This window comes from Hippocampus comes, unplaced genomic scaffold (genome assembly GCF_001891065.2).
Source record: "Hippocampus comes isolate QL1 unplaced genomic scaffold, H_comes_QL1_v1.1 scaffold163, whole genome shotgun sequence".
Classification (NCBI taxonomy): Eukaryota; Metazoa; Chordata; class Actinopteri; order Syngnathiformes; family Syngnathidae; genus Hippocampus; species Hippocampus comes.
This window is the reverse complement of record NW_017804752.1, coordinates 52,261-63,819: the sequence shown is the minus strand read 5'-3', so window position 1 is coordinate 63,819 and position 11,559 is coordinate 52,261. Positions and strand designations below refer to the sequence as shown.

At 43.4% G+C, this 11,559-nt stretch overlaps 3 protein-coding genes across 4 annotated transcripts; 2 read left to right on the top strand and 1 right to left on the bottom strand.

Annotated features, from left to right (window-relative positions):
* The first annotated feature begins 452 nt into the window (after positions 1 to 452).
* Positions 453 to 2,097, top strand: chrac1 (chromatin accessibility complex subunit 1). The gene is made up of 3 exons (XM_019873917.1): positions 453 to 669; positions 1,121 to 1,247; positions 1,525 to 2,097. Exons 1-3 carry the CDS (start codon positions 517 to 519, stop codon positions 1,608 to 1,610), a joined length of 366 nt encoding a protein of 121 aa, XP_019729476.1. The 5' UTR covers positions 453 to 516; the 3' UTR covers positions 1,611 to 2,097.
* Positions 2,098 to 2,657: 560 nt separating this feature from the next.
* Positions 2,658 to 6,082, bottom strand: LOC109518067 (uncharacterized). 2 transcript variants are annotated; one of them, XM_019873801.1, is made up of 3 exons: positions 5,475 to 6,082; positions 4,589 to 5,113; positions 2,658 to 2,909 (listed from the first exon to the last, which is right to left on the bottom strand). In XM_019873801.1, exons 2-3 carry the CDS (start codon positions 5,104 to 5,106, stop codon positions 2,768 to 2,770), a joined length of 660 nt encoding a protein of 219 aa, XP_019729360.1. In that variant the 5' UTR covers positions 5,107 to 5,113; positions 5,475 to 6,082; the 3' UTR covers positions 2,658 to 2,767. The 2 variants fall into 2 exon arrangements, with proteins under 2 accessions (XP_019729360.1, XP_019729279.1); XM_019873720.1 differs by having other exon boundaries at positions 4,589 to 5,106; positions 5,475 to 6,080.
* A 190-nt stretch (positions 6,083 to 6,272) lies between these two features.
* pip4p2 (phosphatidylinositol-4,5-bisphosphate 4-phosphatase 2) lies at positions 6,273 to 11,171 on the top strand. The gene is made up of 7 exons (XM_019873601.1): positions 6,273 to 6,523; positions 7,848 to 7,996; positions 8,068 to 8,174; positions 8,959 to 9,082; positions 9,331 to 9,383; positions 9,763 to 9,853; positions 10,485 to 11,171. Exons 1-7 carry the CDS (start codon positions 6,418 to 6,420, stop codon positions 10,626 to 10,628), a joined length of 774 nt encoding a protein of 257 aa, XP_019729160.1. The 5' UTR covers positions 6,273 to 6,417; the 3' UTR covers positions 10,629 to 11,171.
* The last annotated feature ends 388 nt before the right edge of the window (positions 11,172 to 11,559 follow it).

The window sequence follows — 11,559 nt, the reverse complement described above, 5'->3', positions numbered from 1 at the left end:
ATATATATATATATATATAAAACGCATTCATAGCTACGGAATGTTTTGCAGACGACCGATAAAAGTTCTTCGCGGGTTGAAGTCCAGGTCCTCTTCGACGGTTTATGGCAGTGTCCCCCACTCCGGGGGGATTTCAAATCAAAAACATTAAATAAATAACATAAAGCCATAACCGTAAGTGGCATTAATGTTTTTGTAGAATTTAAAATTGTACTCTTATACTGTTTCGTTTCCATCTCAAAAATTAAGAAGAGAGTTTTTGAGGGATGAACTTGGATTTTTAGACATTGGATTTTTCAAGAATAATTATTATATTTATAACAAATACATTTTCTAACGTTCGTAGACGAAGAAACCGATCGATAATCTGTCATACATTAGTTCTACTGGTAGCATTCCGCCCTGACAGAGGGCGCTAAAGAAACGTAACCGGTGCCGGCTAGCGGCGAAGAAGAGCATATCCATTCAAAACAATACTTTGGTAGAAGTTGCATCTCTCGTCTCGCCCGCGCTAAGATGTCTCATGTTAGCCCCGACAACGACGATCAAGCGCCGGGTAGCAAAAAGGGCCTTTCCCTGCCCATTTCCCGAGTGCGCTTGATCATGAAGAGTTCCCCAGACGTGTCCAACATTAACCAGGAAGCGCTTTTCCTTACCACCAAGGCAACGGTAAAGAAATGCTCATGTTAGCTTGTCGGCTCACCTAAAGTGGCCAATCTACTTCGTGGTCTTCGGAAGTGTTTCCTAACTTATGTTGAAGCAAGGCACGTGTTTGACCTGAGAGAAATCACAGCGCATACCACCACACCGTGAAATAATGACAATGTCGTCTCTTAAATCTTCTTGAACACAATTATTATTCTGTTGTAGACAATTATTATTCTGTTGCACTTGTTAATTTTGTGCTTACGGGCAACTAGTGGACGAGCAATTAATTGTGTTTTACTCTAAGGCGCCCGGACATATTTAGATGAACACAGTGGTGATAGTAAAATAATAGATTTCTCTTCGAATGAAGTCTCATTTCTCGAGGCACACCCGACGATCTTTCAGGCACAGTGGTTGGGAATCACTGTTGAAAAGTATAGTACTTTTTTCTTGTGTTTTTTTTTTCTTAAAGGAGATGTTTGTTCAACACTTGGCACTGTCGTCATTCAACAATGGCCAAGGAAAAGAAAGCCGCAGTTTGTCCTACAGTGACCTGGCTAACGCTGCAGAGGAAATGGAAACCTTCCAGTTTCTAACAGGTGACATCCGCAATCAACTCACATGAACATTCGAGAAAGACTTAAAATTGTTCATCCCACATGGACAGCATTTTACTGTTACTGAGATGCTAGTTAGTTCAACTTTTAAGAAGTCCCTTAACTATCATTCATTCATTCAAGTTGGGGTGAGAATCAACAATGTTATCAATTACCGGTAGTCGACATCAGATCGATTGTTATCTTTGCGTCCATTACAAATAAAAAATCTGAAGTCGTTCAATGCTTAGTAGCAAGGCTGTTCTTCTCCCCTCCGCAGATATCCTCCCGAAGAAGATCCTGGCCCGCGATTACCTCAAGTCTTTGGAGCAGATGCAAGAAGAGGAAGAAGCCGTGGACTTGTAAAACAAATTGGACTTCATGTCTGGGACAGATGTGATATCTGAACATTTAAATCCCCAAAAGACCGATAAGAGTCATGTTGACTTGGGACGACTTGGCGATGAAGCCTTCAAAGCCGCAAAGGGCGATTGCTTTAACATGTGAACTTTCTACTTACATGGAGCGACGCTCACAAAAAGCTAGACACTGATCACCTGTTCACAGATTTGTAATGTATACAGAGTTCCACTCGGCTGGGGAATTCAGCGAGCATGGCTGTGGCATATTCCAGCCTTGAAAACGATCGTGAATGCGGCATTGTAGCATGGTTGTAAACGCAAACATACCAGGCCTTCCATATCGTTCTATTTTTAAAAAGTCCTATCACGCTGGAGCTGAAATACTTGAAATGTGTTGTTTGTTGGGAGTATTTTTCCACATGTAGTAAGTGAACAAAAAGAGCTGTACTGTACTACATGTACGTTGTTGCTGATTAAATCAGAATCATTTCCCAAACATTTTTTCTTTTCGATCAGCATGTGGAAGCCTCAATAATGCGTGGATATCATTTCAACCAGACTCTTATCCCTTTCACGCACCCTGTAACCTGTTAACACAGGGGTCGGCAACCCAAAATGTTTAAAGAGCCATATTGGACCAAAAAAAACCCCGCAAAAAATGAAAACGCTCCAGGGAGCCGCTAGGGCGGCGCTAAAGAGTCACATGCCTTCTCTGGAGCCGCGGGTTGCCGACCCCCGTGTTAACATAATAAGCTCTCCACTGTAGTAACTGCTGTCCCTGAAAGGGTTAACTTTTTCCACGCACACGACGTTCGATGAAGCTCGGAACACGCGGAGTCAAGTTAGTGTCGTTTTGTTTTATGGCGAGTTATCAAACTTTGCCACCATGCAATGACAACAATTTCAAATTCTGGGCAGTTTAGCGTAATCCATTTCTGTTGTGTACTTGGTACAAATTTGGAAACAATTGCAAGATAGCAGCGAATTTCCAAATGACCTCTCCAAACCAGAATGTCTGAATTTTCCAACAATTCTGCAATGATGTGTCCTGTTTGGTGGTTGAGACTTTTATTGCCATTTACTAAAAGCGCAAAGTCACAACACTGGCAACAAAAAATGTGACGTATTCCACCGCCGATCAACATATTGGTGTGCTGGTGGTCACTGGCGGATGAGCTTGTGGAGTCTGAGCTGCATGTGGATGAGATTGTCCTCCAGGGTGGACAAGCTCCTCTCCAGGGCGGACGCCAGGTGCTCTCGGGCCCACGCCGACTCCGTCGCGTGTGTCAAATGTTCCTTCACACTACACATTGCAGGTAACACAAAACGGGGGATTAGAATAGCTGGGGGCAGAAATTAGCCAGACGGTAATGGAAAAAAAACCAAAAAAAAAACAACGCAGTTCTGGAGTCCAGCAACACCGATCAAATGCCACCAGATAACAGCAATGCTTTCCTGTTCCATCCCTGTTTGTCATATTCAACGGCTGTGTAGTTTTACTTTGTTTACTTTAAAAAAAACAATGTAAAACAAAATTTTAATGTAGTTCCATCTACCGACAAAGTTTTGTTGATATAATTTTTGTCGGTTCAATTCCAGCTCCTGCCTCCCTGTGTGGAGTTTGCATGTTCTCCTCGGGCCTGCGTGGGTTTTCTCCGGGTATTCCGGTTTCCTCCCACATTCCAAAAACATGCATGGCAGGTTGATTGAGCACTCAAAATTGTCCCTAGTGTGAGCGCGGATGGTTGTTCGTCTCTGTGTGCCCTACGATTGGCTTTTGTTTACTTTAAAAAAAACAATGTAAAACAAAATGTTAATGTAGTTCCATCTACCGACAAAGTTTTGTTTGATTTAGTTTTTGTCAGTTCAATTCCAGCTCCTGCCTCCCTGTGTGGAGTTTGCATGTTCTCCTCGGGCCTGCGTGGGTTTTCTCCGGGTATTCCGGTTTCCTCCCACATTCCAAAAACATGCATGGCAGGTTGATTGAGCACTCAAAATTGTCCCTAGTGTGAGCGCGGATGGTTGTTCGTCTCTGTGTGCCCTACGATTGGCTAGGCAACCGGTTCAGGGTGTCCCCCGCATACAGCCTGAAGACGGCTGGGATAGGCTCCAGCACCCCCTCGTGACCCTGGTGAGGACAAGCCGATCGGAAAATGAATGAATTTTTTTCAGGTTTCTTTCTTCCAAACTGGCTGTTCTGCCAATTGCTTTGTCAAAATGGCTGTGTGAACAGTCCTCACAACAAATCTGGAAAATTCTTAACTTTGCAGCTTTTAAACCTGCACATTTGTTGGATTCTGAGAAGAAAGTGAGAATTCTGACTTTAACCCTTTCAGGCGGTTACTACAGTGGACAGCTTATCATGTTATCAGGTTACAGGTTATCATTATTGGTGCATGAAAGGGTTAGAGAGGGAATTCTGAGAATAAAGTCACAATTCTGAGATAAAAGTGATCATCTTGCCAAGCTTTTATTTTTTTATTTTTTTTTTAATTTCTTCACTGGCCCTAATCCTCTTCTTCAATTTAAAGCTCAAAATATTCAGCTGTAATGTGTTTTTTTTTAATCATCTATTATTTTATTAATTAACCCCCCCTGGTATGTTATGGATCAAATGCACCCGTTTGGAAAATCTCGGGAAAAAAAAAAAGATTAACCTTGGTCTAGTGACCTTTTTTTTTTCCCCCATCAATCCATTTTCTAATCTGCTTATCCTCACGAGGGCCGCGGGCGTTCTCAAGACTATTTCAGCAGTCTTTTGGCAGTAGGCGGGGTACACCCTGAACTGGTTGCCAGCCAATCGCAGGGACAAACAACCATTCGCACTCACAATCACACTTCGGTACAATTTGGAATGCCCAATCAAACCTGCTATGCATGTTTTTGCACAAAAGGTCGAATGCAACTAAAATCATAAAAAGGGGACTCGAAAGCCTCAGAGAAAGTGGTCCGATGGAATCACACGAACAGACGATGAATCACCTCGCAAGGAGCCTCCCATCCTTGCCGTCTTTCCTCTTCTCCTCCAGGGAGACGAAGACCTTCTCCATTGTGTCCAGGGCCTCAGCCACACTGCGGTGGTCCGAGAGCACCCCCTGTACCTCGTCACTGGCCTGCCGCTGGTAGGAGAGCCCACCTTCCTCCACGCCACAAGAAGAGGTCACGGCCTCGAGGGCGGCCCGGTTCTGCAGCGCCAGCTGGCGGGAGCGGGCCAGCTCTTCGGGCCCGGCTACGTTCTCCCAACAGATATCCAGCGTGGGTGACGGCAACCAAAAGTTCTGCGTACAGTTCATCGACCCCGGGGGTTTCTCTGCTGCTGATGCGGCAGCTGCTGTTGTTTCAGGTGGTCTGTCGGCAAGGAAGTGATACACGGGGGAGAAACCGGAACCCCATTTGTCATCGGTCCAGTCGTCCTCGTCAACAGAGATGTCTTCATGGGGGGCGCACGCACAGAAGCCCACCAGGAGCCAGGTCCAACTCCACATTAACCGAAGCAGCATCTCCAAACAAACACCCACAAATACACACACACTATAATAATTAAAAATACATTCTTATCGATAATGGGTCAATTTAAAACTGTTTTGATAGAGTTATGACATAGTTGATGCACGTACTGTAAAAGGTTAGGTAACCTTAACAGCCACACAGTAAGGGTCATAAAAAGCCCACCCAAAACAGACATTATATTTCATAGTCAACATTGTTTTGTATTATTTCTTCACATACAGAGTTAAGAGAATGAAAATAGTTCTCCAGTCCGTCTTGAAACTACATGGAGCAAGGTGCTAAGTAGGACTGGAAAAACTGAGTCACACCATGCCTTGTATATTCAATGCTGCTACATCACCACAAAGTCTTGCCTTACTGTCGTAACTAAATGTCCGCCCTTGCTTGCAGTTCGCCTTCCAGAGAAACCTCGAGCAAGTGAACACCGACGTCCAAGAGAGTCCTGCCGCGCTCGTCTGCTCCGGCTGCCTGAAGTCATCGGAAAGAATGAGTGCTGGTCTGCATCGTGCGTTCACCCTTTACTGGCTCCCAACAGCAACCGCCGGAAAACTTCAACTAATTGAGAGCAGACACAAACACATGTAAGTCCAGCACGCTTTCTGGGTGGAAAAAGAGACAAAGACATGATTTTCCTCATGGCATCCCTACGAGGCCTTTTTTACAAGCTCCAAAACAATAGCGGGCATTTGTCCAACACAATACTGTTTGAAAACATTTGTGTGCTGAATAACACTACTTGTGTTTATGAAACGCCCAAGCCAGAAACTCGACTCAAGCACTTTGGAATGGGAAGTGAGTGCAACACAAATTTTTGGCACAATCCTTCAAATTACTGTACAGTAATACAGGAATATGCGGACTGGACGCTTCATTAGGAAGTTCTCAAAATGTTGTGTACAGTATCGTAATACTTACAGGCAATATAGTGAAGATAATGTAGAATGAAGTCACGAAAATAAAACATTCGTAGAAAATTAAGGAGAAAGAAATCTAAATGAAATAAAGATTGTATCATTGAAAAAACACGTTCTAATAGAGTACTGTTAAAATAATGTGAATTAGTTGTGTTACAGTGACAACCATAGGTAGCGTGTTGTAATTGCGTCCATCGTTTGTTTGTGTGTTTGCGCATGCGCTTCACTTCCGCCCCTCCCCCTTGTCGGACAGACAGGCCGTGCCGTGACGTCACCCCGACTCCGCCGCTGCTGGCTGTTGTCGGCCGGACCTCCGGACAAAACCGACGAGCCAACGAGCAAGCCGCCGCCGGGAACGGGCTCACAACCTCCGGCCTTGCACCCACGATGGCCTCCGACGGCACGGACGAGCGCTCGCCGCTTTTGTCCACTCCCAACTCGGAGAACGTCACCCCCAACGCGCCGCCTTACCTGCACGACCCCAGCCCCCGAGGTAAACTGCGTGGACGGGTGGAATTGAGAGGCCAGTTTGCAGCGAGCAAAGGCGCCCATGGGTGGGGGTCTGTGAGAAGTGGAGCACTGGGTTAAGGACCAGAGGCCTGCCGCAAGAAATGCTACATCACCACTCAGGCGAGGCCTGACAACATGATGTGTTAGGTCGATGGATGTCTATCAAGTCCGGTGGTTGTCGTCATGAAAATGGAGCAGACGCGTGACGTTGAATAAGTCTATTAAAATGGCTTTCATCATTTTGTCACTCAACATATCGCAGTTCCCTTTTCGCGGTGTCACTATCGCGGATCATTAAATCATTAGCCTAATAGCATAGTTATGTCTGAATATTTGGGCAAAACGAGGGAGGGTTGGGCAGAGACGAAAATAATCCAGTTACCTTGATTCAACCTTTGCATATGAAAATGACCTGGATGATTGATAACCTACAATCCAGGTGTCAAACCCAGGCCCAAGTCTATCATTTCACGCGGCCCGGTCAAAGGAAATCTTGTCCATCAACTTCAATGATTCTTTTTACAATGGCGCAAAATTTCAAATTGTCATTTGATATAAATCCTAAAATATTGCAGCATTTTTTCAGTAACTTGAACAACTAGGACCATTGACTTCTGATTTGAAAACAAGTGATTCATCAATTTCTTGTATATATCTAATAATATGATGAGAAATACAAAGAAGCATTGATATGGTTTCACGGTCATAAGGGCCCTCTGAGGGAAACGGGATTTTTGATTTTTTTCGCTGAATGAGTTGTCTTGGGCCAGCCTAAAAATCAAGAAGTAGTAATGGTACTCTTACTTCAGTACAATTTTTTTCGTACTCTGGGAGGCTGCAGGGACTGAACTTAAAAAAACAAACAAAAAAAAAACTTTTTTTTTTTTTTTTTTGCTTTTACTTAAGCAGTGGAATTGAATCCAAACTCCTATCAAGTTTTTTTTTTTTTTTTATAAACACACACAAGTGCTGCTCTCCCACAGCGACAGTCAGTTCAAAGCACAAAAGTAATGCTACTTCTTTAACTGTATGTCATTTATAACTGGTGTGGTGTGTAAAAAGGGGGTCGTTGTCCTGGTGCCACCAGGGCTGGCGATCACATGACGAGCCATCATGGGTGTCATGAGGTGGGGAGGAATCAATGCCTGTCTGGCACAATTTTCTTCTCACTTCCGACATTTTTGTATTGCTATTTAATGCACTGTTTTATTTCAGATGATACAGTTTCTCTATATGATTTAAATGAATGATACAATTTGAATTTGTTGGTGATGTAAATAACCGATGAATATTCCCTTCCCTGAAAGCGGAACTGCCTCCGCCGTACACGGCAATCGCCAGTCCAGACGCGGGCGGCATTCCCGTCATCAACTGCCGCGTGTGCCAGTCACTCATCCATCTGGATGGCAAACTACACCAACACGTGGTCAAGTGCACGGTGTGCAACGAGGCCACCGTACGTCGACGCCGTTACGCGTTCGCCCAGAGCCATCGCCGTCAGTCATGTCTCTTTTGTTGCGCTCGCAGCCCATCAAGAATCCGCCCACGGGGAAAAAGTACGTGAGGTGCCCCTGCAACTGCCTCCTCATCTGCAAAGACACCTCAAGGAGGATAGGATGCCCGCGACCCAACTGGTACGCAAACACCAACAGCAACATTAACAGTTACTTAATTGAACCTTCTGTCGGTGATGTGGATCGATTAATCAAGTCAGTGATATGTTTTTGATTCCATCAATATCCATCTCTGGGAAAAAATAAGAGACCTCTCCAAAATGATCAGATAGTTAGATTTTTTTTTTTTGATTTGTCATTTCAAATGAACATTTTTGCTTGATTCTACAAACTACTGAGCAGCACACTCAAGACCCAAATACCAAGTACAAATATTGTCATTTGAATTAAATTGGTCAATAAATATTTAGCGGGTTCTTCTTTTCTTTTTTTCAACTCTTAATCGATTTAAGTGCTGTATAACTACAGAGTAATTTATTGACGGATTAACATTGGAAACACTTTTTAAAGTAAACTTATGCATTCATTTAACTGATTGGCCCTGTGTTATAAGAAAAATAGAAATGTATTTTTTTTTTTATTGTAATGTCTATTTTTTATAATTTACTTTTTTTATATATATATTTAATCAGAATCATCTTTATTGGCTAAGTATGTAGAACACACAAGGAATTTGTTTCCGGTACTACAGGCTACACTAATATCAATCAATGACATTTATGTGAATATGTTAATGATTTAAAATTGGATTTTTTAAAAAAATGATTTCAAATTTTCAGTTCAGGATAAATGTTCTGAAATTCAATTGAAAAATATGCCACCATTCCCTAATAATTGGGCAAAGAAATTTCACCGAACGGCCATCAGCCAAATTGACTCCATCATACTTCGTGTTGTCCAACAGCAGACGCATCATCAACCTGAGCCCGGTGATGGTGATCCCCGAGGAGCAGCCCGCCCAGCCGGCCCTCCCCGTGCAGCCCGAGGGAATGCGGGTAGTCTGCGGCCACTGCGGCAACACCTTTCTGGTACCTCTGCGGCAGCGCTTCACTTTTCCACACAACTGTACTGAAATCAACGGGAATGTAACCGAAAATATCAAACATTTCATTCGACTGAATTGTGCCTAACAAATGTACGCTGCTGGATTGAAGCCAAAACATAACGTCATTTATTTTTATGATTGCATTGAAGAAAAAAAAAAAACATTCCTCATTGGTTGATTGTGTTGTGTTGCCTTTAATTTTCAGCGTGTGTGTGTGTGTTTTTTTTTCAGTGGATGGAAGTGCGCTTCAACACGTTAGCCAAGTGCCCCCACTGCAAAAAGATGTAAGTACACCAACATACGTTTCTTGACCATGAACTTGACACTAGCGGCTTCACGGCTGGCATGTAAAGAAAAAAAATCTGAGAAGGGGGGAATCAGGTCATGCTGGAGCCCACCTTTCCCTTGCACCTCACCTCCACCCACCCTTCCGGGGGGAATCAGGTCATGCTGGAGCCCACCTTTCCCTTGCACCCCACCTCCACCCACCCTTCCCCTTTCCCCGACGACTTGAGCGCCGTCACATGAGAGGCATGTGAGAGCTGAGAAGAAAGTCAAGCGTACCCTGAAGGCTGATCATGAGACCAGCGAGCGCCGGCAACCTAAGCATTGCGGTTACCTTTTTCTTTTTTTTTTTCTTTTTTTTTTTCTTTTTTTTTGCAGCTCGTCCGTGGGCAGCGCGCTTCCGAGGCGGCGCTGTTGCGCTTACATCACCGTGGGGATGATCTGCATCTTCATTGGCGTGGGGTTAACGGTAAGTGCCACCATGTTCATGTCACTTTCGGGTACACTTACAAGTTAACGATACACGTGGTGTTGGTGGCTTGAAATGGGACAAATTATGAAAAAAAAAATATGGATGAGACAGCACAAAAAGTGGAGTTCAGGGTGGGCTGATGAAGTGCGATAGTGTGCTGGGATTTGGGTTCCTTATGCTATTTTTTGGTCGAATTTTTATAACCTTTTTTTTTTCATTTCTGTGTGATACTGCTGGATTTCTTCAGAATATGCAAATTAGGTCTGCATTAAATGGGTGATATTGTTTTTCAGTATTTTTGTAACTAGTTTGTCTCTATTTTTTTCTAATCTTAGTATAATTGTCATCCAAAATGTTTTTACATTTTTCCTTGTATGTTGGAAATATTTCCCATTATTTGTATATTTTTTTGTGTAGTTTTTTTTTTGGTAGTTCTGTATTTGTTCTGAATGTGTTTCCCTATTTGTCAATTGTTTGTTTTGCATTTTTCTCTTTTCTCTAATATTGTCTATTTTTTGTAATGTCTGTTTTGATTTTGTGTGGGTGATTTTTGTGGTTGTTCTTTCTTCTAACATTAATTTTTTGTGTTCTGGTTGTTCTAGTATTTATCTATGTTTGTTTCCAACAGGTGGGCACTCGGGACTTTGCCCATCGCTACAACGCCACGTACGTGTCGTGGGCGCTGGCCTACCTGGTGGGCGTCATATGTTTGGTGCGAGCATGCTACTGGGGTGCCATTAAGATCAGTTACCCGGAGAATAGCTTCGCCTAGGAGGCCCCGCCCCTTGGTTGTCTGACCTTTTCGCCTTTTTGTTTCCACTCGTTGATCCAGCAAGCCTTTAAAATTTTTTTTTTTTTACCCCATGAATGACCAAGCGGAGACGAGCTACGAAGAAATAACATTTTGCTCGTTGCACATTTTTTTTAATGTGAATTTTAAGTCGCTCTGCTGCTAGTTAGTGTCCAGCTAAAGGAGGGTGCGTGGCCATTTACTGTAATGTGGGGGTGTCCGAAATATTCTAAATGTGACGTAGCCGCCACTGATGTTCATCATGATGGGACTGTAGGCTGTAAAACGCATTGCTAGTCAGACATTTTGAATTCAATGGAAACTACTGAACCTACATTTTGGGGGAGGGGGGGGGCGAGAATACGTTGTTTGTGCCACCATTATTCTTAACACAGTATTCTGATTCATTTTATGTTTGTGGAAAAAGAATTCAACGGGTAAATTCATCCGTTTTCTCAGAGAGGTTCTTATTGCTCCATACAGGGAGCCTAGCGTAAACATGCACTGCTAACTGTGTTTTTAGCGGAAAAGTAACATTGACAACGTAAGATGACTGCCGTCTGGATTCAGGGGTCCGTTGATCATTCATTCAGGGAAACGCACGTCGTTGGCCATTTTTGTTTTGAAGAGAATATGTTGGGACACTCCTGCTAATGCTAATGTAACCACGAAGCTGTACACAGACGTTTTGAAGAGAATATGTTGGGACACTCCTGCTAATGTAACCACAAAGCTGTACACAGACTGTATAGCGTGTCTGTGTCTGCTTTTGAAACTCCCAAATGTGCCAGCGTTTGCCCCGCAGTATAACTAGAGCGTCTCGCCAACAAGTTTTATTTTATTGTCATTTGTTTGCTTTTAAGGTAATACAGCATTCATAGTTTTTTTTTTAACCTCCCACTGCATGTCAACC

Bases quoted from the DNA above. Each gene is read 5' to 3' on its own strand.
- LOC109518067 (XM_019873720.1), bottom strand. From the start codon at position 5,594: ATGACTTCAGGCAGCCGGAGCAGACGAGCGCGGCAGGACTCTCTTGGA. The intron at 5,107-5,474 runs GTAAGGCAAGAC...GTTTGTTTGGAG, and splicing joins GCGGACATTTAGTTACGACA to ATGCTGCTTCGGTTAATGTG. The intron at 2,910-4,588 runs GTGATTCATCGT...TGCAATGTGTAG, and splicing joins GATGGGAGGCTCCTTGCGAG to TGTGAAGGAACATTTGACAC.
- chrac1 (XM_019873917.1), top strand. From the start codon at position 517: ATGTCTCATGTTAGCCCCGACAACGACGATCAAGCGCCGGGTAGCAAA. The intron at 670-1,120 runs GTAAAGAAATGC...TTTTTCTTAAAG, and splicing joins TCCTTACCACCAAGGCAACG to GAGATGTTTGTTCAACACTT. The intron at 1,248-1,524 runs GTGACATCCGCA...TCCCCTCCGCAG, and splicing joins AACCTTCCAGTTTCTAACAG to ATATCCTCCCGAAGAAGATC.
- pip4p2 (XM_019873601.1), top strand. From the start codon at position 6,418: ATGGCCTCCGACGGCACGGACGAGCGCTCGCCGCTTTTGTCCACTCCC. The intron at 6,524-7,847 runs GTAAACTGCGTG...CTTCCCTGAAAG, and splicing joins GCACGACCCCAGCCCCCGAG to CGGAACTGCCTCCGCCGTAC. The intron at 9,854-10,484 runs GTAAGTGCCACC...TGTTTCCAACAG, and splicing joins TCATTGGCGTGGGGTTAACG to GTGGGCACTCGGGACTTTGC.